General features: G+C 35.8%; 1 protein-coding gene across 2 annotated transcripts; it reads left to right on the forward strand.

Moving 5' to 3' along the window:
• Positions 1-3,776: 3,776 nt before the first annotated feature.
• ano6 (anoctamin 6) lies at positions 3,777-22,192 on the forward strand. Of its 2 annotated transcripts, XM_058773809.1 has the most exons (20): positions 3,777-4,086; positions 6,147-6,214; positions 6,478-6,606; positions 7,653-7,721; positions 7,932-8,210; positions 8,285-8,398; positions 9,509-9,624; positions 9,728-9,862; positions 10,529-10,634; positions 10,780-10,840; positions 14,428-14,573; positions 14,672-14,749; positions 16,008-16,242; positions 17,220-17,389; positions 17,484-17,581; positions 18,292-18,422; positions 19,347-19,552; positions 19,633-19,841; positions 20,884-20,989; positions 21,080-22,192. In XM_058773809.1, the coding sequence occupies exons 1-20, from the start codon at positions 3,999-4,001 to the stop codon at positions 21,284-21,286; spliced, it is 2,751 nt and encodes a 916-aa protein (XP_058629792.1). In that variant the 5' UTR covers positions 3,777-3,998; the 3' UTR covers positions 21,287-22,192. The 2 variants fall into 2 exon arrangements, with proteins under 2 accessions (XP_058629792.1, XP_058629793.1); XM_058773810.1 differs by lacking the exon at positions 6,147-6,214 and having other exon boundaries at positions 3,784-4,086.
• Positions 22,193-23,791: the final 1,599 nt, after the last annotated feature.

Here is a 23,791-nt window from a genome sequence, read left to right on the forward strand (position 1 = left end):
ATATTACCAATACTAATAAAATACATGGACTTACAAGACTTGTGGGATGGATAAAAATGTTTTCTTGTCGGCCTATTTTATTATACTTTATGTAACATTTATTCATAATAAACTTAATTCGAATGTTGTCTACATCGCGTGCAATACAGTCCGGTACGTAGCCTATGGTTAACACTTCAACCACCAGAGGTCGCTGTATACCTAAAAGCGCCAGCGGGTCAAATTCACCCATGCCATGACTACTGTTTTGATATGGCTAAAAACGTAGTATGTCACTGTATTATGTCATTTCTTCATTTATGCCAGGAGTTATGTAAATGAAAAACGAAGTCGAGATGGATATGAAGCTTGAGTCTTAGACCTTTTTAATGATGTATAGTTTGTGAAGTTAATTGCATTCTTTTACATTAAAACTAGCAGTAACTCTGAACTAATGTAGACAAAGAGCGCTGTGCACAGGTTAAGAGATTTTAAACAAGCACTATTAATGCACATTTAGTTAACCAAATGAAACAATACACATTTTAATGCTATAAAAGTGTGCACACATTGAGAGAAATAAACAGCAGATGTTCATATTAACAACTTCTTTAACTTGAGCAAACGCTGCTAATACACATATACATTTGTTAATAAAATGAAAACATGCATGTTTTAAAGCTAGTGAATAAAAGGAAATGATCCGCCCGCATGCCTCTGCTCAATGACGGTGCCTGGATCAGCTGTGATCTGCGTCTCGGGCCGATGACGTCACTTCCAGGGAGGCATGCCCAGGCCTGTTGGACACGCCCCCGTCCCCTGACTCCACCCCCATGTCAAAACAGCGCCACAAAGTGAGACGCGCAGAAACGTGAAGCGCAAAGGGGAAAACGGTATGGCAAGCTCAAACTTGACTGAAACGCAAAATAAAAGCTGCATTGCAAATAAATTAGTAGATATGGCCATGGAAAATATGTATTGCAAAATCATTGCTTTTGCTCTGTTTCATTTATATTATGCAATTCTTTATTTTCCTTTGCAAAACTTATTTTCTTCTTGCAATACTTCATTTTCTTTTGCAAAACTTTATTTTCTTTTGCATATATATGCGGCATTAAATTGACTCCATAAATTTCAAACAGATGAGGTATAAGACACTCAAACCTTTCAATGAATTTCATCTATAAAAATGAAAAATGTAACAGAAACCCGAACATTTTGTGTGTGTGTATGTGCATGCGTGTGTGCGTGAGTGTGTGTGTGTGTGTGTGTGCGCGCATTAGTGTGAGAGTGTGTGTGGTGTGTGTGCGCGTGTTCGCGTTCAAGATTGATGTGAAGGTTTTTAAAAAACAGTCCTGGCAGATAAAGCCGTCGTCATCAAAAATGCCATTCTCTTCACCACAGCACTCATGAAACCAGGCACTACAGTGATCACAGCACACCCAGTCCTGAGTGGCCTTTGGGTCACTGGGGTCGCCGTAGAGGGTATGGACATTAGCTCCAGCATTGTGGCAAGCTCTTATTCAGCTGCTTCTGGGAGGATTGGTTTTCGACCAGAAGCATGGTCTGTGCCAGTGATATCTCCACTGATACGTCTTTGCAGAGTGGCTCGTGGGATATTCCAAGCTCTCGCAAGAAAGCATACATTTGCCTTTAGGCCTCTCTCAACTGTCTCCCTATATTCTGCCAATGCTCCTCTCATCCTCTCCCCTACCCACTGATTGTATTTTTTGCCCCATCCCTGGCGGACATCCTTTCTATCTCCTTTATGTTCCTTTCTGACCCTCGTCTTTCCTTTCTGATCCTTTCTGTTTTTCATGCTGTCTGTAATAAAATGTGAAAAAGGTATGTCACACATGCAAAAATACAATATATAATAATATAAATAATTTTTAAAAGGAAAAACCACCAGAATTTCTCAGAAGGTGGCCCATTTTAACTGAAATTAATGGCTCATTTTATCTTAACACATTCAGGTAAATTGGGCCAGTAACTAAAAATGATTTTTCTTTATAAAAATCTGGATTATTTAACAAAATCAGTATTTTATCTCAGAGAGGCCATCAAGACATGGGTTATGAATCATTATTTCTAAATGTGCATTTGTTTTTTATTGATTTATCATCCTTGTTATTGAGAAGTAATATTGGATATGTCAGGCCGCTCACCTTGGCTTTTTCTGGTGTAGTCTCAGAATGAGGCATTACCCTTCCCCTGTTAGCAACCTCAGACCAATAAATTAATTTGCTAAATGTCAAGTACTGTTATGGCAACAGTTTGAAATTCTTTGCAGTCATTGGCTGTTAACTTTTAAAGAGATAAGACACTTCAACCTTAAATGGCCCATTTTACCTGATGGCCCAATTTGTCTGATATCACCATATTTCTATTATTATTTATTAGAAAATATTTTCACCAATTAATATTTAACATTCCATTCATGCAGTCAAGTCTATGGCCTGTAAACCCCATCTTTATAACCGTTTACTAATAGGCTACCCCTTTGTCAGGTGAATGTGATTTCACCAAGTGCAAAATGTTCCTGGATCAACATCCTTGTTGATCCTGGAACAACATTCCAAGCAACCAATCAGAATTGAGAGACAAGTTTACAGGAAATGTCAGTTTTAGCCTTACAACCACAGGTGCTTCTAAACTCTTGTTTTGCAACTATCATTTCCCTCTGATATTAAGGATAAATTATGGGTAGGTTAGGTAGGGGTAGGGATAGGGTTAGGTCTATGATTTATACAATAATGTTGAACATGTCTTACTTGGCAAAATCACGGCATGTCTTACTTTGTCATGTCAATTATTTGAAGGCCTCGGGGCTGAAACTGAAGCTGCTTCTCTGCCTCCTAGTGGACCGAACAGAAACTGCTTTTCTGATTGTACCATTCATTACGATAAGTAACACTCACCAGCAGAGGGCACCAAAGTGTTGTTATTATTATTATTATTTATTTATTTTTAATGAACTTTGTTGAACAATACAAAAAGTGTTATTTTATGTGCTTATATATAGTAAATACGATATATTTTAAATGCCTTTTTATTATTGTAATGGGAATATTCACATGAGATAAATCAAATATATTTAACAATACCTCTTCCTTAAACAATTTTCTACAAAACTTCCTACATGGAGCATCAAGTCCACAATCGTATTTTATTCGTTTAAAATATACATGGTCATTATCTACTTTGAACAACACCCGATATAAATTAAAATGCACAAGGGTTTCTGTAAAGGTGGTTTTTAGGGCAGTAATATGTATCCCTTTCTGCTCTAATTGTGATATTTGCATGGCTAGGCCTATGTTGTGCTTGTGGGCTCATACTGATGCTTTTGCGTCCTAGATCACCATTAGTTTCACTAAATAAAATAATCGTATTTATTAAAAAGTATACATACACATTTAAAGATTAAAGAACAACTGACAGAGATAAAAAATATTGGAAGTAGCGAAAAAACAGGTCTTTTCACACGTCCGTCACTCAAATCCCTCCGTGTGAAACCAAAGACACAGAAATGGTTGCCTAGCGCGCAAATGCGTTGTCTTTTCAAGTTAATAATTAACTCAAACAGTATACAGAGTTGCTAGTTTAAACAGCGAGATGTAGTAATTAAATATTAAAATTCTATGGCTTGACGTACCCCAATACCAAGTGTAAAAAGATGTATCATTACATAGACAAGAACTATGCGCAAAGCAAAAGTCAAACACAAAAGTCAAATATTACTACAAAAACGGAAACTAGAAAATATCAAGTGCAACCACAAGGGTTATTATGCAATGACAGCCTATACCCCAAAAACCCTCTTCCGACCCCACCTACTCTCAGCAAGTTCAGACTGGCAGAGAAACTTTACGCACTTCGTTCTTTCACTCTCTCTGATTTCTTTAAGGTGTAATTTTGCGTTTCTGCCGCGCATCTCTGCTGTATATACTTCGATGTATATCTATTACGTGCTTTTTGATTTCTGAAGAGTTTGTGAAGGGTTTAAAGTCGCAGAGATGAGTGAAGCAGAAGACAATGACATTCTTGAGCTGGACTCAGAAACAGAAGACGGAGACGTGGAGATGGCTTTAATGACAGATGTGGGTGAGTTTCAGCATCTTTACTTGTTTTTTGCTGTCTTTATAGCTTGTTCTTTTACAAAACTCTGAAAAAAGAAGGCATTTTACTTTCTTTTTTGCTGCAGCATGTCTGTTGAGCTTATCAGAAGTTATCAGTAGTCGTTTTAGAGATAATAACGCATACATAACGCGTCCAAAATGATTCAACAAACAGTGAATACAGACTTAAATATATTTGCATATGGAAGACGCAAAACAAAACAAAACAACACGACCTAACCAGTTGTACGTCTCACAACCATCCTCCCAAACTCTCTCCTAAGTGATATTAGTATTATTTTATATTATAATTAATTGCATGCAAGTGTTTAGTGTGTGTATTTTGTTATGTGTCTACTGTAATGCTTACCCTGTTAACAAAAAATATGTCAAAGAACGTTTTGACGTGTGCTGACAACCTGAATGTTCTCGGAACGTTAAACTGTTTTAACAAGTTTTTCTTGGTTATGTGAACGTTTAGTGAACATTCCATTGTATCATTTTGCAAACATTATGGGAATGCTACATTTGAATGTTCTTAGAACGTTCTGAAACAAGTAACATTAAAAAACGTTACATGGACGTCCAGCTAAAACGTTTTAGGCCTACAGGAAAGATGTTTTTGCGCTGATGTTTTGAGAACATGTTTAAACATGAGATAACTTGAACGAATGTTGTATTAATGTCATTGGAAGAACGTTTGTTCATAACTTTGAGAGAACCTTGAAGAGATGTTCTACGGACGTTTTTGGTTAGCTGAATTATGATGTCACCGTTCATTTGCTCCACTTTTGATTCTGTTGCTTAACTGCATAAACATAAAAAAAGTGATTACATTTTATGGATTCATAAAATGTTTGTAGTAATAACAGTTGTTATTAATATATGGACCACAAAACCAGTCTTAAGCGTCAATTTTCCGAGATTGAGATACATCATCTGAAAGCTGAATTAATAAGCTTTCCATTGATGTATGGTTTGTTAGGATCGGACAATATTCGGCTGAGATACAACTATATGAAAATCTGGAATCTGAGGGTGCAAAAAATCAAAATATTGAGAAAATCACCTTTAAAGTTGTCCAAATGAAGTTCTTAGCAATGCATATTTCTAATCAAAAATTAAGTTTTATACATTTATGGTAAGAAATTTACAAAATATCTTCATGGAACATGATCTTTACTTAATCACCTAATGATTTTTGGCATTATATAATTTTGATCCATACAATGTATTTTTGGCTATTGCTACAAATATACCCCAGCGACTTAAGACTTAAGTTTTGTGGTCCAGGGTCACATATAGCCTAATATATGGTGTAGATAAACACTATACACAAATGCACATGTGTCTGAAACAGAAAAGTCTGAAACACTGAGGATTTACTTTAGTGTGTGTGTACATGCTGGAATGGGAGTCTGTTGTGGAGGCGTTATTCATAAAGTCAGTCAGATGTTCCTGGACAGATGAGTTTTCCTTGTGCAGGCTGTTTTCGGGCCGTTGCTATAGACTTTTTCCGCTCAGCCAAGCAACATCTGATTTGAGTTAATTTTTTCCCATTATGCTTTGCTCTCTGGCTGGTTTGTTTTGGTTGGGTTTTCCCTTGTGAGTAAACATTATATCAGAGAATTCCAAAGTGTTCACACGCTGTGTATGAATTAGTTTGATTAGTTTGAGTGTTATAATGTTTGATGCTTCATGTCATTAGCGTTGAATTTAAAGGAATGTCCTCACCCTCAGGCCGTCCAACATGTAGAGATTGTTTGTTCATGGGAACAGATTTGGAGAAATGTAGCATTACATGACTTGCTCACCAATGGATCCTCTGCAGTGAATGGGTGCCGTCAGAATGATGAACAGCTGATAGAAACATCACAAGTAATCCACTCCACTCTAGTCCATGTGAAGCCAAAAGCTGCATGTTTTTTTTTTTTCAGCTGTTTAGACGGCACCCATTTACTGCAGAGGATCTGTGACTCACATGTATTGCCTTTTGAATGCTGCTGGGTTACCTTTATTGTAATATTTTGTGTGTGCTTTTTTCAGTTTATTCTGAAGAGTTGCCAACATACAAATCTATGCCAAAAGGTCAAGCTGTGCCAAAAGTGGAACGGGTGTGTTTCTTTTCAATCCGCCTTGATAAACACAGGAAAATATTATTAGACAAAACACACACACACACACACACACACTCATTTGCTGTAGTAAGTTCATTACAAATCTCAGTGTTTATAATTGGAACATTTGTCTGAATTAATTCAGTAGCTCATAGCTGCTTATTAAGGAACTTTTATGACTTTTTAGTTCTTTTGCGTCACTTAATAGAGATGATGAAGATGATTTTGTGCTTTCTGTAACATCAGTTTTCTGTTCACAGTCTGAATTCAATGGTAACCCTGATTCACTATTTTTCAACGATGGAAAGAGAAGGATTGACTTCATTTTGGTCTATGAGGATGAGTCTAAAAATGTATCTGAGAAAAAGGGCTCAGTTATGAGGAGAAGAGTAAGTCAAAGTCACTTTCACACATTCATTTACTTCAGCTGTTGACTAACAGGAACTTCCAGCCCTTTGCTAGGAATCTCAGCAATTACCTTAAAGGGATAGTTCAAAAGATACAGAAAAGAAGATATTTTAAAGAATGTTGGTAATCAAACAGTTGACGGTAGCCAATGACTTGCATAGTGTATTTCCCCCATACTAAGGAAGTTAATGGCTACTGTCATGCTGAATGGTGAATTCTTTATTCGAACAGCTACAATTTCGTAAACTTTCAAATTGGAATATAAATGCTGAAGTCCACAGTTTTGTAAACTTTATGATTCAGAATGGCAAATTCTTTATTCATAAATCCCAAACTCCTCCTTTGTATAAGGCTTTCTGTAACAAACTTGCTCTTTAAATGCCTGTTTTTATAAAGTGTTGTTTGCTAAGTTAAAAAGAAAAGAAAAGAAAAGAAATGTTAATAGTATCTGTACTATGCATTTAGAAAATAGATTTTAAGCTGAATTAACTAGGCAAAAATCTTGAAACTTGTCAAAGAACATTTCTGAGTGATATTTTATCCATATCTTCTTCTTTTGAATTTAAAAAGATCAAATATTTGTGAGAGATGCTTAAATGTTTATGTGTGATACACTAAACACTCAATCACTAAACCACATGTAACTGTTTCCTTAAAGTCATAGTTCACCTAAAAATGAAAATTTGCTGTTAATATACTCACTCTCAGGCCATCCAAGATGTAGATGCCATTTTTTCTTCAATAAAACAGTAAAGAAAATTTTTATCTGAAACTGTGGTCCTCTGTGATTCATAAAATGCAAGTCAATGGGTACTGGCACTTTGAGTCAAAAAAACACATACAGGTAATACAAAATTAATCCCTGTGACTCCTGACGATATACTGAAGTCTTATGAAGCGAAACAATCAACCCATGCAAGAAACTGAACATTACTTACAACATTATTTTTACAACAGTGTCATTCATATACCTCAAAATCTGTGAGTTTTATCTACATTCCCTCTTTTTTCCTCAATTATTCTCTAGCAAAGACGCAGAGAGTTTTTCGAAGGAAGCCTGGTGAATTTAGGTGTGGAATTGGAAGCGACACAATCCGTAAGTGATTTAATCAATGTTTTTCTTTCAGTTTCTGAGTTCCTCATGCTGGTTTATATCAGTTTTACCCTGTGTATATGGACTTCTCAGGAAGTATACTGCGAGTCCTGTCTGAACCTGTTGTTATAATCTGCAGGAATGTTATTGTTTTGGATGCATGTACATCTTCCTGTAGCGCTGATGGGAGAGTTTCCTCCCTGTGTTTTGTAGGTAATGGATGAGAAGCTCGTCTATGTGAAAGTGCACATGCCTTTTGAGGTTTTGTGCACTTACGCTGAAGTCCTGCACATCAAACTGCCCATCCAGCCCAACGATCTGGCCACGCAGTCGTCTGCGTACAACTGCTTCACGCGCCACTTCTACCCCAGCGAGGACGTCATCGCCAATGAGCCCGACTACTTCACGGCTCCTTTCAGGAAGGATCAGCTGAAGTGTTTTTGTGTGAAGGACAGAGAGCAGTTCTTCACGCCGGCCATGAGGAGCAGAATGGTGCGTTGAACTTCTCAGAGTTGCTGTGTGTCTCACAGATCACCTGTGTTTTACTGATATGCCGTGGGTTGCAGGCGTACTACATCCTCAGCCGAGCGGCGTATGACATCAAAGGAAGCATGAAGAAGTTTGGCATCAGTAAGCTGCTGGACGGAGGCGTGTACAAGGCTGCGTATCCATTACATGATGTAAGTACCATCCGTGTGCTGATTAAACTAAATGAAAATTTGAATGTTGAAACTGAAAAAAAACAAACACCAATACACTAATAAAATGTCAAAAGCACTAAATAACAAATTAAGTGAAAAGTAAATCTGAAATGAAATTACATTTTTTAAAAGTAAAATATAACTATTGCATTTCTTATTTTATTTTTTATTTAGTCATTTTTACTTAGCAAAATAATTATTAATTATTATTTTATAGCTATATATATATATATAGTTTTAGTTATTCTAAAATATCGAGAAATGTTACCTTGGTGACAAGCTAGAATTTATGATTTTGTAATTAATTTTATTTTTGTAATTAATGTATGTATAAATATATATATATATATATATATATATATATATATTATTTCAGTTAACACTTATTTTATTTCAAGTACAAAAAAAGGCTTTATTTATTTAATGGTTTTAGTTTTATTTTTGCTCGGCTATAATAAACCTGAATACCACTGATCACAGTATATTAAGACAATTGTTTTGTAATGCAGATTTTCTGAAATGTTGTGTTTAAATATACAGATGAGGCATTATGTAATTAAATATGTACTAATTTGCATACATTTCCAGAACAGGAATCGGAACACTGGATAAAGGCAGATTCAGCATTCTTGTTTCATTTTATTAACATATTAAAGGTTTTTAAAGAGAGGATTTTGGATTTCTCTTCTTATCACTCCATATAACGGAATAAAATGTGATATATAGCAGGTGAATGTTGTAAGAACAAGGCCCATTGTGAAATTTTGCATGCTTGTTGTGATTATTATGATAATCTGCAGGCGGTGCAAAAAGACGGCCTTTAAAGTGTTTATCATTCAGTTGATCAGTGAGTCTAGAATCGCCATACAATAAGATAACATCACATCCTGGCACTTTCTTCTTAAGAAAAAACAAAGATGTTCTTTTAAGAAAATAACTCTTTAATAACTTTTTTTTTTACTACTTAAGGTTTTCATGCATCCAGCCCCTGTCCTGCATTTAAACTGAATGTAGTTTATGTAGTGTAAATGAAGTGATGCATGAGTATTGATGTGCTTTTTGTCACTGTTTTTGTGATTTCTGTAACAGAGCAGATTTAATGTAAAATCTAAAGAGCCTGATTGCCCTAATGAGCGGTTTCTGCTGTATAATGAGTGGGCTCATCCCAAGAGCTTCTATAAGATGCAGCCGCTGGATCTGATCAGGTGTGTTTGTGTGTCATTCTGTTGATGCGTTCATGCTGTTTCTGTTTTTTCTTCTGATCCCCTCCGGATGGATGAGCTTGTTAATATGCTCCTCTGCTTTCAGGAAGTATTTTGGTGAGAAGATCGGGATTTATTTTGCCTGGTTGGGTTTCTACACAGTCATGTTGACCCTTGCTGCTGCAGTCGGACTTGGTTGTTTCATATACGGATACACTACCAGAGAGAGCAGCACATGGAGGTACAGCAGACTTAAAAAATTATAATAGTATTTTTTTACATTTTTATTTAGTAAAAATAATAACAATAACAATATTAGTAGTAGTAGTAGTAGTGTTACCATTATTATTATTTTATAGACATATTGCATTTTGTCCAGAACATTAAAATAAATAAATTATAACAAAAACAAAAATAAATTACATAAAATTTAATTAAAATAAATAAATTATACCTCTAATAGTACAGTATCACTGCAGTGTGATAAAGACTTCTGACTTCTTTTTTTATTTAAAGTGAAATATTAATATTAATTATTAAAAATGATTCAAATTCAAGTGAAATATTAATTAATTCTTCTGTTTTTAGTCATTTTTATTTAGGAAAAATAATAGTAATTGTTAGTATTATTACTATTAAACATATTAAAAAATTATAAATATGTTTGCTGTTTCTATTATTTCATAGCCATATTGATATATAAACAAAATTTTGTCCAAAATTAAATATGAAATAAATGACAATAAATAAATGAATAAATAGACAAAAAATCAAACACATCAAATCTGATTTTTTTATTGCAGTTTGTATTAGAAAAAAAAATAGATTTTTCCTCAAATGGTCCAGTCTTACTTGTACAGCACTTATGTACTTTTGATTTTGACTGATTATGACACTTTTTTGGCAGCAAAGAGGTGTGTGACCCTCAGATTGGTGGAGAAATCATTATGTGTCCGCAGTGTGATAGCGTCTGTCCGTACTGGAGGCTGAACACCACGTGCGAGTCGTCTAAAGTGAGTCAAACACACACAAACCCACAGCCTCTCCTCTGGAGGATTGTGGGATTTGGTGTCTGATCTAAGATTTAACTGATGTTTGTTTTGTTTGCGAAATGCTCTGAAGCTGAGAATGTGTTTCTGTGTTGGTTTTCCTCCACAGAGACTGTGTATATTCGATAACTATGGGACATTAGTGTTTGCAATCTTCATGTCTGTCTGGGGTGAGTGATGTCATTCGCTGGTCACATGATCCCATCTGCTAATGTTTCCAAATCTTTGTCTGCTGGCAGAAATCCAGCTCCACATTGCAGTTTATTCTGGTCAAGAACCAGCTTGCAGCGTGATTAGTCATGTTTGTTAAACGTTTAGTTGCATTGCATAAGTATGTTTGGAGTTTCAAAAAAAGCTTTTACTGTTTTTGTATGCAATATGTTTCATTGGTAACACTATACAGTAAGGTTCAGTTTGTTAACGTTAGTTAACTTCATTAGTTAGCATGAACAAACAAATAAAACTGAAACAAAAAGTATATTAAATTATGTTCAAAATATATTATATTAATATATGTATATGAAAAACTTCTAAAAATGACAAAAACACAAAATTACTAAAACGAAACTGAAAATGGAATATATAAAAATAAAAACGAATTCAAAATATTATTTAAAAAGCTAATATACAGTGGGGCAAAAAAGTATTTAGTCAGCCACCAATTGTGCAAGTTCTCCCACTTAAAAAGATGAGAGAGGCCTGTAATTTTCATCATAGGTATACCTCAACTATGAGAGACAAAATGAGAAAAAAAAATTAAGAAAATTACATTGTAGGATTTTTAAAGAATTAATTGGTAAATTCCTCTGTAAAATAAGTATTTGGTCACCTACAAACAAGCAAGATTTCTGGCTCTCACAGACCTGTAACTTCTTCTTTAAGAGGCTCCTCTGTCCTCCACTCGTTACCTGTATTAATGGCATCTGTTTGAACTCATTATCAGTATAAAAGACACCTGTCCACAACCTCAAACAGTCCAACTCCAAACTCCACCATGGCCAAGACCAAAGAGCTGTCAAAGGACACCAGAAACAAAATTGTAGACCTGCACCAGGCTGGGAAGACTGAATCTGCAATAGGTAAGCAGCTTGGTGTGAAGAAATCAACTGTGGGAGCAATTATTAGAAAATGGAAGACATACAAGACCACTGATAATCTCCCTCGATCTGGGGCTCCACGCAAGATCTCACCCCGTGGGGTCAAAATGATCACAAGAACTGTGAGCAAAAATCCCAGAACCACACGGGGGACCTAGTGAATGACCTGCAGAGAGCTGGGACCAAAGTAACAAAGGCTACCATCAGTAACACACTGCGCCGCCAGGGACTCAAATCCTGCAGTGCCAGGCGTGTCCCCTGCTTAAGCCAGTACATGTCCGGCCCGTCTGAAGTTTGCTAGAGAGCATCTGGATGATCCAGAAGAGGATTGGGAGAATGTCATATGGTCAGATGAAACCAAAATAGAACTTTTTGGTAAAAACTCAAAGAATGCTGAGTTGCATCCAAAGAACACCATACCTACTGTGAAGCATGGGGTGGAAACATCATGCTTTGGGGCTGTTTTTCTGCAAAGGGACCAGGACGACTGATCCGTGTAAAGCGAAAGAATGAATGGGGCCATGTATCGTGAGATTTTGAGTGAAAACCTCCTTCCATCAGCAAGGGCATTGAAGATGAAACGTGGCTGGGTCTTTCAGCATGACAATGATCCCAAACACACCGCCTGGCAACGAAGGAGTGGCTTCAGAAGAAGCATTTCAAGGTCCTGGAGTGGCCCAGCCAGTCTCCAGATCTCAACCCCATCGAAAATCTTTGAAGTCCGTGTCGCCCAGCGACAGCCCCAAAACATTACTGCTCTAGAGGAGATCTGCATGGAGGAATGGGCCAAAATACCAGCAACAGTGTGTGAAACCCTTGTGAAGACTTACAGAAAACGTTTGACCTCTGTCATTGCCAACAAAGGGTATATAACAAAGTATTGAGATGAAATTTTGTTATTGACCAAATACTTATTTTCCACCATAACTTGCAAATAAATTCTTTAAAAATCCTACAATGTGATTTTCTGGATTTTTTTTCCCTCATTTTGTCTCTCATAGTTGAGGTATACCTATGATGAAAATTACAGGCCTCTCTCATCTTTTTAAGTGGGAGAACTTGCACAACTGGTGGCTGACTAAATACTTTTTTGCCCCACTGTAGTTATCAGTGATACAATAAAAAAGAACAAAATGACTACAACTTTAACTAAAATTAAAATTAAATGAAAATAGAACATTTAAAAACTGATTCAAAATATTATTTAAATCTATAGTTTCTTAACACTTGACCTATCAATTTCATAATCTTAATTTTATTTAGATTTTTCATTTTAAACCATTTATTTATTACATAGTTTCATTGTTATTATTAATGCTATTATAATTTTTATTACTATTTTGGATCAGTTTTTATTTTCATGTTTAGTTTAATTTTTATGACTTTTTTGTGTGGTGTTGTTGTTTCTAATTTAATGTAGTTGCAAAGGCATTTATTAATGCATTTTTAAAATCAAAAGTTCTATCTGTTAATATTGTTTAATGGACCTGAGCTAGCATGAAATAACCATGAACAGTTGTATCTTTATACATAACACCAAAACTGAATAAATACTGTAACAAATGCATTGTTTATTGTTAAAGGGGTCATGAACCGAGAAACCAAATTTCCCTTGATCTTTTGACATATAAGAGGTCATTGTACTATAAAAACAACCTGTAAGTATCAGAACTCAAAACTTAGTCGTTAGTCTAAAACAGCTTCTATTGAAGGCAGTCTGCCAAAACGACAGCTTGTGGAATGTTCTGCTCTATGATGTAATAGTGTGGATAAGCACCGCCTCCGCAGAAAAAGATCTGCTTCTACATCGATGCCTGTTTAGCCCCGCCCACCGATTCCACATTGCTGCCTGTTAAGCCCTGCCCACCAATTCTATATCACTGCCTGTTTAGCCCCGCCCACCGATTCGCATATGTAGTGTTTTAGAGAGTGGCGAACACACAGGTCTACGCAGAAACCAAACTATAAAGATGCTCTGAAGACAATAAGATGCTGTTTAGTGCCAAGTTATGGAAACAGTGTTTGTGTTGCCTTCCTTCTGATTCCAGCATTAGGAGAGTCAATGAACTTTATTTTTAATGAAGCGCCAGACCGCGTCAGTAAGAACTCTGTCCTTTGTTCACTTTATTTTATCGTGGATTTGTTTACAAAAAAGGCACAAAATTGAAGCGGGATTTTCAGAAAGATTGAAACTAAAAGACGATGCTGTGCCGACTACATTGGATCCGACAGGAATGTCGCAACACAAGTGTGAGTACAGATCACTTGATATATGCTTAGTATTTATGCGTTTTTAACCGAAATCACCAAACCATCTGTGAAGGACGTAGACTGTCAAACATAAACAACTATTAGCCAATCAATAGCCAAGCAGAGGGCGTTTACATCCGAGTCTACAATCCTCCACGCCTGCTCAAACAGAGCGTTCTGATGAGGGGTTAAAAACAGGACAGAAAATAGCTTATTACTTCTAAATTAAAAAAATCTTGATAACATTATAAGTGGACCTCAGAGAACAGTACAGATGCAGTTCATGACCCCTTTAATGCATTCATTTACAATTTACTAATGGGACCTTCCTGTTATTGCTGTAATTTTGTAATGCAGTATCATTGTGTGAATCTTGCCATTTTGTATGCAACGTGTTTTGTCTTTGACAGTGACTCTGTTTCTGGAGTTCTGGAAGCGCTATCAGGCCGAACTGGAGCACGACTGGGACACGGTGGAGTTTCTTCAGCAGGAGGAACAGCTTCGACCCGAATACGAGGCCAAATGCATCTATGAGAGAGTGAACCCCGTTACACAGGTATGAGTTTCACTGCACGCAGCGCCTCTGTTCAGATGAATTCATTGTTTTTAGGTTGTTGACATTAACAAAGAGCTTTTGTGTTTGTTTTTGTACAGGAGAAAGAGAAGGTGCCGCACACGGCCTGCGGGAAGTGCATGAGAGTGTCGTGCGGCATCAGCACTGTGTTATTCTGGGTAATAATTGCGCTTGCTCTTTCATACATGTAATTAAATATTTAAAAAGGCATCTAAAAATCAACACAGTCATAATAGAGTACAGGGCCGTATGATTTCCATATGATAATCACACAAGTTTTCATCCATAAGATTTAATTTTAGAATTAAACCTCTGTTTAGAACCTCCGTTGTTCAGCACTTTGTTTGCCCCCAAAAATGTAAGTGTATGTATGTAAGTAAATGTAAATGTAAGGGTTTGTTTAATTTTCATTTAATTCATAGAAACATTAGATGTTTTATGTCTTCATTTAATTACCAGAAAAATAAAAAATACACATCACAAAATAAAAAAAATTAAGGTGTTTTTTATGAGATGAAATTATTATTAATTAGACATGCTTTTTTGATTATTAAAATTTAATAAAAAATAAATAAAATGGAAAACACAGAATTTAGGGCCCTAATATTATTTATTTTTACTTTTAATAAATTGTTGTTGAATTTTATAAGTTTCATGATTTTAATTAATTAGACTTTTTGATTACTACAATTTAATTTAACCATTGAAATGGAGCACATAATTAAAACACACAAAAAAATAAAACTTTTATATAAAAATAAAATCTCGTAGAGCCCTAAATACAGTGCCTTTCACGTTTTATGTTGCTGCCTTATGTTAATTCATCAATCTACATCCCATACACCATATTGACAAAGCAAAAACAGAATTGTCTTTGCATAAGTATTCATACCCTTAACTAAATATTTAGCTGAAGCACCTTTACAGAATTTTTTTCTGAACTCTTCCCCAGATGTGTGGCTTGACGCAAACCTTTTTCTGAGCTCTACAGGCAGTTCTTTGGACTTCAGGGCTTGGTTTTTGCTCTGATAAGCATTATCAGCTGTTAGACCTTTTAAGATGTGTGTGCCTTTCCAAATCATACCCATTCAATTGAAATTGCCACAGGTTAACTTCACTCAAAATGTAGTAACATCTATGAGCAATATGAATGCTCCTGAGCTAAATTTCAACTGTCCCAGGTAAGGGTATGAATACTTATGCAATGGAATCATTTAAGTTTTTTTATTTTTAATAAATTTGCAAAGATGATAAAAGCCTGTTTTTTGCTTTATGAATACTTTCGGAAGGCGCTGTGCATGTTCTGAGATCACTTGCATTCACATCACGCATGTAAAAGGCTTGCAAATGTCATTTCATGTTGATTTGAGAGATTGAAAGCATCATCTGTCTGTCTGTCTGATGCTTTTGTTGTAGGTTCTGTTGATCATAGCGTCGGTGGTCGGCGTGATCGTGTATCGTCTGGCGATGTTCATCAATTTCTCTGTGAAGCTGCGAAATGAACTGAAGTATACTAAGGAGCTGGAGCCATTCAAAGAGTATGTCACCCCTCAGATGGCCACGTCCATCACGGCCTCCATCATCAGCTTCATCATCATCATGATTCTCAATAACTTCTACGAGAAAGTGGCCATCTGGATCACAGACTTCGGTAAGTGACCCCCTTTTATTTCTTTTTTGTATAATAATGTAAATAATAATGTTTTTAGTAACATTTTTATTTATTTATTTTTCTGTTTTTTTTTTTATATATATATTTTGTATTACTGTTTAGTTTTATTATTATTATTTTAGGTTTATTTTTTATTATTTATTTATTTTTATTTCAGACAGTTTAGTTCATTTTTTTGTTTTTATTTATTTCCAGTTGGCAATTTTAGTGCTTCAATGTAATATTATCTCAGTTATTTCTAACATTTCTAATCTTTATTTAAATTTTTTGTCTTTTTGTTGTATTTCAGCTTTATTTCAAACAAACAAAATTTTCAAAATATTTTTAGTAGTTTTATTTTCCTTAACAGTGATAACCCTGATTTGCATGTTTGTTTGTTTTTATTTGGATTTTTATTTTTATTCTAAATAATTTATGTTTTGCAATTTTCATTTGTATTATTTATATGCTATTATAGTTTTTATTACTGTTCTGAATTAGCTTTCATTTGAATATTTTTAGTTTATTTTTTAGTAATTTAATCGTTTTTTTATTTAAATATCATTATTTAAGTTTAATTTTAATTTAGTTAATTTAGTTTTAATTTGAGCTTTTATTTATTTTTATTTAGTCATTTATTTCCAGTTAGTAATTTTACTGCTTCAACTTAAACTTCGTTTAGTTGCAAAGGCAACATTTCACATTTTCTTTTTTAATTTAATTTCAGCTTTATTTGAATTTTTGATAACAATAATAACCCTGATTTGCATGTTCACAATTCTCTAATGCCAGTTAAAGGTCTCATGGCATGCAGGTAAACAAATAGAATATTTCATTATTTTAAAACTGTTTATTCATTTATTGCGGTATGTCATTTTTATGATTTAATTCATTATTAGCTTTCAAACCCCAGTTTAAGAAACACTGACGCAGAAAAAGACGATGCTTATCATGAACGCTCATTCTGTGTGCTGCAGAGCTGCCGCGGACCAAAACAGAGTACGAGAACAGCCTGACGCTGAAGATGTTCCTGTTTCAGTTTGTGAACTATTACTCGTCCTGCTTCTACATCGCTTTCTTCAAAGGGAAGGTGGTGGGCTATCCGGGACAGCCTGTCTACTGGTTCGGTGCGTTCCGCAATGAGGAGGTGAGTCTTCTCTGTGAGATGAAGAGGTACTACAGACAAAAATTTGCATGAATTGATATACAACTGAATGTAACATGTACAATGTTGTGTTCAGTGTGATCCTGGCGGCTGTCTGACTGAACTGACCACACAGCTGTCCATCATCATGACAGGAAAAGCCGTCTGGAACAACATACAGGAGGTCCTACTGCCGTGAGTTTCACACAGAAACCTCAAACTGATTCATGATATACTGACATTATCACAGAAAATCATTCAACCTGTTACTCAGTGTGTAAAAACAAACCAAATTCATGTTTACAGTAATGCAGTTACAATAGACGTCTGTGGTGTAAGACAGTAATGTGATAAAATGTCTCCTATCATGACCTAGAAAAGCTACTGAAAACGCTTTAGGTTTATTTATTTATTTATTTATTTACAGTTAGTAATTGTGCTTTCATCTAAACTTATTCCAGATTCTAAAATCTTTTTATTTTAATTCAGCTTTATTTCAATTAAAAAAATTTTTTTTATTAGTTTTATAGTTTAATGAGACCCAATGTTGGTGTAGGAAAGTATAGTTTTTATTAAGATTTTGAATTTGTTTTTATATTTTTTCTGTTTTGAATTTAAAGTTTTAGTATTTGTTTTTGTTGTTTACCATCAGCACTGATTAAGGTTATTATAATTTACTTGAAATAAAATAAATATTAATTGAATTAACTGCAACATATAAAAACAAAAACTGAACTAAACTAACAAAATTATTAAAGTAGAACTAAAAATCAAAATGAAAAATCAAAATGAATTTAAAATATTAATAAAAACGATAATAATATGTCAATGATACTAAAATAACACTGCCACTGATTAGTAACAGACTTAAAACCACAGCGATTAATAACCAGTGGTGTTTCTAGGTGGGTGAAGAATCTGATGTTTCGTCATTGCACCCAGGTGGGTTCAGAAAAAGTGATTCCTCGCTGGGAACAGGACTATCAACTCCAGCCGATAGGAAAGCTTGGCTTGTTTTATGAATACCTGGAGATGGGTGAGACTTTACACACACCTGAACCATGAGATGTTTCTGTTTGCCAACACAGCTATCTTAAAGGGATAGTTCACCAAAAAATTAACATTTACTCACCTGCAGGCCATCCAAAATATAGGCCCATTTTTTTCTTCTGTAGAACAGTAAATAAGATATTTAGCTGAAATCGTGGTCCTTAGTGGTTCATAAAATGCAAGTCAATGGCTACCCCCACTTTAACAGTCAAAAAAAGCATATCTGACAACACAACTGGGGTAGTCGTGGCCTAATGGTTAGGGAGTCGGGCAGGAATTGAAGGTGGGGATTGTGAATGAACAGCACTCTCTCCACCTTCGATACCATGACTAAGGTGCCCTTGAGCAAGGCACCGAACCCCTAATTGCTCCCTGGGCGCTGGAGCAAGGCTGCCCACTGCTCCAGGTGTGTGTTCACTGTGTGTGTGTTTGTGCAAAATAACACTACTGAGTTCACTACTCACTGCTGTGTGTGTGTGTGCACTTGGATGGGTTAAATGAGTATTTTTTTCGAGTATGGGTCACCATACTTGACAATACGTCACGACTTAACTTAAAATTAATACACGTGGCTCCTGATGATATATTGAGGTCTCATGAAGTGAAACGATCGGCCTGTGCAAGGAACTGAACATTATTTATAACATTATTACCTGTAATCCGGAGAATCAGGCAAACGGGGAAATCTGATTATTTTTTCATGAACTGGTTCTTTCAGACAGTTCGTTGATCACAAACTGATCGTCTCTCTTAATATATCATCAGGAGTCACAGGGATTATAGATTATAGTGTTGCCTGTATGTGCTTTTTTTGACTCTCAGAGTGCTGGTTGACTTGAGGGGGAGTAAATTAACAACACGTAAATTTTTTGGTGAACTACCCTTTAATACTTTTTTGGTCTGTTTGCAGTGATCCAGTTTGGTTTTGTGACTCTGTTTGTGGCGTCCTTCCCGTTGGCTCCTCTGCTGGCGCTGTTTAACAACCTGTGTGAAATCCGTGTGGACGCCTGGAAGATCACGACTCAGTTTCGGCGGGTCGTTCCAGAAAAGGCCCAGGACATCGGCGCCTGGCAGCCCATCCTGCAGGGGGTGGCGATTCTAGCGGTGGCCACAAATGTGTGTTGAGAGGAAGTCGTTGTTTTTGCATCTTGTGTAATTGAGCTCACGTTCACTCACTGTGGGTGTTTCCTCTCCAGGCTGCCATCATTGCCTTCACCTCTGACATGATCCCTCGGCTGGTTTACTACTGGGCGTTTTCGGTCAGCCCTTATTCAGATGGATCTGACCACACCATGACGGGCTTCATCAACAGCTCGCTGTCTGTCTTCAACATTAACGACTTCAATGCCACAAGAAAACCTGGTGATGAGATCACACCGTACTGGTTCAACATCACCACGTGCCGGTGAGCTCGTAAAACATAACCAGCTGAATCACGTTTTAATAAACACTGCATGCATATGTATTTAGAAAAGTGAAAAGAGAGTATTATAAGTTACTTGCAACACCTGTATGTTTGAATCATTGATATGAAACTACCCAAACACACAAGACTTCCATAGATTTGCATAAAAAAAAGCAAAAGCTTGTCTAATAATATGGCAGGTGGAAAGAGATGTTAAAGAAAGATTGATCTGTGGTTTTTGAGGCGGAGTTCAGTGAAAGGTTATTGAAAACCAAAACAAGTTTTACAACTTCACAGGAAACAAATTCTCTTTTTAGTTCTGTGGAAAGGCATCTGCTGGGTTGATTACTGAATAATCCGTGCAGCTTTTAGTGAGACTCACTGCTGTTTTAGTGTAATATTAATAAATATTTTGATTTTAGTTAATGTTTTAGTATGTTGTGCTTTTTTAATGTATTAGTTTTTTCAATGTCTATATACATTTTATTACTTTTTATTTTAGTCCAAGTTACACTAAATAAAAATGATAAATGTTTAATTTTGTAATATTTGATTTATTATTTAGGGTTTTTTTCTTTTTGAAGTGATTTATTGAAAGGATATAATTAATGTAGTTAAAGTTTATTATTTAAACATTATTTATTTAGAAGAATCTTTATTTTTTGTACTTATAGTTAAGAGTATTAGTTAGGATTCTTAAAATTATCTTTCATATTTTGGCAATAATTTACAACAAGGTTATATTTGCTAACATTTTCTAACTATATTATTTAACATGAACTAACAATGAAAAATACTTCAAAAGCATTTATTAATCTTAGTTTTAACATTTACTAATACATTAATCAAATCAAAAGCTGTATCTGTATACATATATATACAACCATTTTTTTATTTATTTTTTTTAATTCACAAAACATTTTGAATTATTTAAATTTATTTGTATTTTTTTTAAACAAAACAGAGTTGTTATTTAAAGTTCAGTTGTTGTTGTTTTTTTAAACTATGACTTGTGTATTAATTGACTCTTCTTATGTTTCAGGTATCGTGATTTCAGGAATCCTCCCGGTCATCCTAATCAATATCAGTACAATATATATTATTGGCACGTTATTGCTGCCAAACTGGCTTTTATGATTGTGGTTGAGGTAAGTGACTAGATGTGATACAACTAATGATAACTTAATAAAACATGTTTGTTCTGTTGTTGTAAATATGCGGTTTTCTTCTCCTCGCAGCACATTGTTTATTTCACCAAGTTCATGCTGTCCTACATGATCCCGGACGTGCCGGAAGCTCTGAAGGAGCAGATCAAACGGGAGCGTTACCTGACGCAGGTCATCCTGCACGAAACCAACATTAAACACTTCAAGGAGCTCATGAAGCCCGTCACCGACAATCTGCAGGACGGGATTGAAGAACCAGAGTTGGATCTGAAACTGTGATGTCTTAAAATGCCAACTCATGTCAAACCTGAAATGACATCCGTTGCCGTCCTTCACCTTAATGCCTGAACCGCACCCCATCTCAGACTCCAATTCAGTCGTAAACCTCAAACAAACACGACCAAGAATGTTTGCATAGTCATTTTCATTTTAGCAGACACTTCTCATGCTGAGTGCTGTATAATATGCTCATGGTATCTGAATGAAGTGATTCACTTGCTGCAGATAAAACAGGAGCAGGATCTGTATCCACTAAGTTTAATATTTTCAGAAATGGCTCTTTATGGGTGAGAAACATCATTATAAGCTTCAGTTTGTTGCAGACAACCACTAAAAATCAACAGCCTTGGATCTGACAATCCATTCAATGCATATTGTTACATATTATATATTATCAAAACCAGATACAGTATGTGATCTTAAACCACTTTTTAATGAACTAATGCACTAGGGCGTTTTTATTTGAAGTATTATGCTGACAATCAAGTTTTTTGTGGAGTTTATATAAAATAAGCAGAGCACTTTTTAAAATAACCTATACTAACAAAAAATGTAATACCATGTTTTTTGGACAATCATGTACCATGGCATTTGTATGACTATATGAATGTGGTGTTTATAATTAAGGTAATATGGTATTACCTTGAATAGCATAATTGTACCATGGTACTGTCACACATGATAATGTAAGCATAAGATGCTATGCATTAAGTTTATTAATATTGTTTTAGGCCAGCTAACATTTCAGTCATGCTCTGTATGTTTGTGAATATTACCGTTTGTTTTTGTTTTTTTACCAATTTGTAAAATACAATGTTTACATATATACGTATATACGTACGTATATTTGCACATATTGACCACAACATTTTTATATAAAAAATAAATGGTTGATGATGTACAATACTGACTGTTTACATCATTTCAGCAAACATGCATTATTTAATAATTTGCTTCAATATCTATCTAATACACCCTAAACATTGTTACATTGGTATACATTAAGATAGTAAACGTGTGTGTTAAATTAGTTTTTATTTTTGCATTTTCTGTTTTAAAATATTTTTGTCATTTTTAGGATTTTATAATCTATTCTATAGTCTATATAATTATATTTTATATATATATATATATATATATATATATATATATATATATATATATAATTAATTATATAATTATTTTTATTTCAGTTTTACTTATTTTAGTACATCGGGTTAAACTAAATGAAAACGATAAATTACATGAACTGAATTAAATAAAACACGTTTGCATTATCATTAGTAGTAGTAATAGTAGTAGTACTATTATTATAGACGCATGTGGCAGGGCATTCAGGCCATCGGTGACTACAAACCCACCCACTCCACCCCCGCAGCCACTGATGTCAACTTCCTGAACGAGCTAAATTACTTTTATGCTCGCTTTGAAAGAGACAACAGAGAAACTGCCACCAAGCTCAATCCCTCAGCTGACCACCCACCAATCATACTCTCCTCCACAGATGTCTGCAAGGCACTGAGCCGGATCAGCGCGCACAAGGCTGCTGGACCAGACAACATCCCTGGTCGTGTTCTCAGGGCATGTGCGGAGCAGCTCGCTGGGGTTTTTACAGACATTTTCAATCTGTCTCTTGCCTAAGCAGCCGTACCAACATGCTTTAAATGCACTTCCATTGTGCCAGTGCCAAAACACTCTAGTCCGAGGTGCCCTAATGACTACCGCCCTGTAGCACTCACACCCATCGTCATGAAGTGCTTTGAGCGGCTGGTCCTGGAACACCTAAAAGACTCTCTACCATCCACATTGGACTCACACCAGTTTGCCTACGTAGCAATAGGAGCACAGAGGACGCAGTTTCCATGGCACTGCACTCTGTGCTCACTCACCTGGACAATAAGAACACTTATGCACGTATGCTGTTTGTTGACTTCAGCTCAGCATTTAATACTGTCATCCCAACCAAGTTAATAGCCAAACTTGGAGACCTGGGCATCAATACCTCAATGTGCAACTGGATTTTGGACTTCCTGACCAACAGACCCCAGAATGTTCGATCAGGATTCACCTGCTCCACATCCATCACACTTAACACTGGTGTACCACAGGGCTGTGTGCTAAGCCCGTTTCTCTACTCCTCTTCACCTCCGACTGCAAGCCTGTGTATGGATCTAATTCCATCGTCAAGTTCGCAGCGACACTACGGTGATTGGCCTCATCAGTAACAACGATGAGACTGCCTATAGGGAGGAGATCCAGCACCTGGCCACATGGTGCACTGAAAATAACCTGATCCTCAACACCACCAAAACGAAGGAGCTCATCGTGGACTTCAGGAAGGAGTCAAGAGACACACACGACACCATCCACATCAATGGAATGGCTGTTGAGCGTGTCTCCAGTTTCAAGTTCCTGGGGATCCACATCTCGGCGGACATGTCGTGGAAAACCAACACCTCCAGCCTGGTCAAGAAGGCTCACCAGCGCCTCTTCTTTCTGAGGACA

Source organism: Onychostoma macrolepis, chromosome 04, assembly GCF_012432095.1.
Source record: "Onychostoma macrolepis isolate SWU-2019 chromosome 04, ASM1243209v1, whole genome shotgun sequence".
NCBI lineage: Eukaryota > Metazoa > Chordata > Actinopteri > Cypriniformes > Cyprinidae > Onychostoma > Onychostoma macrolepis.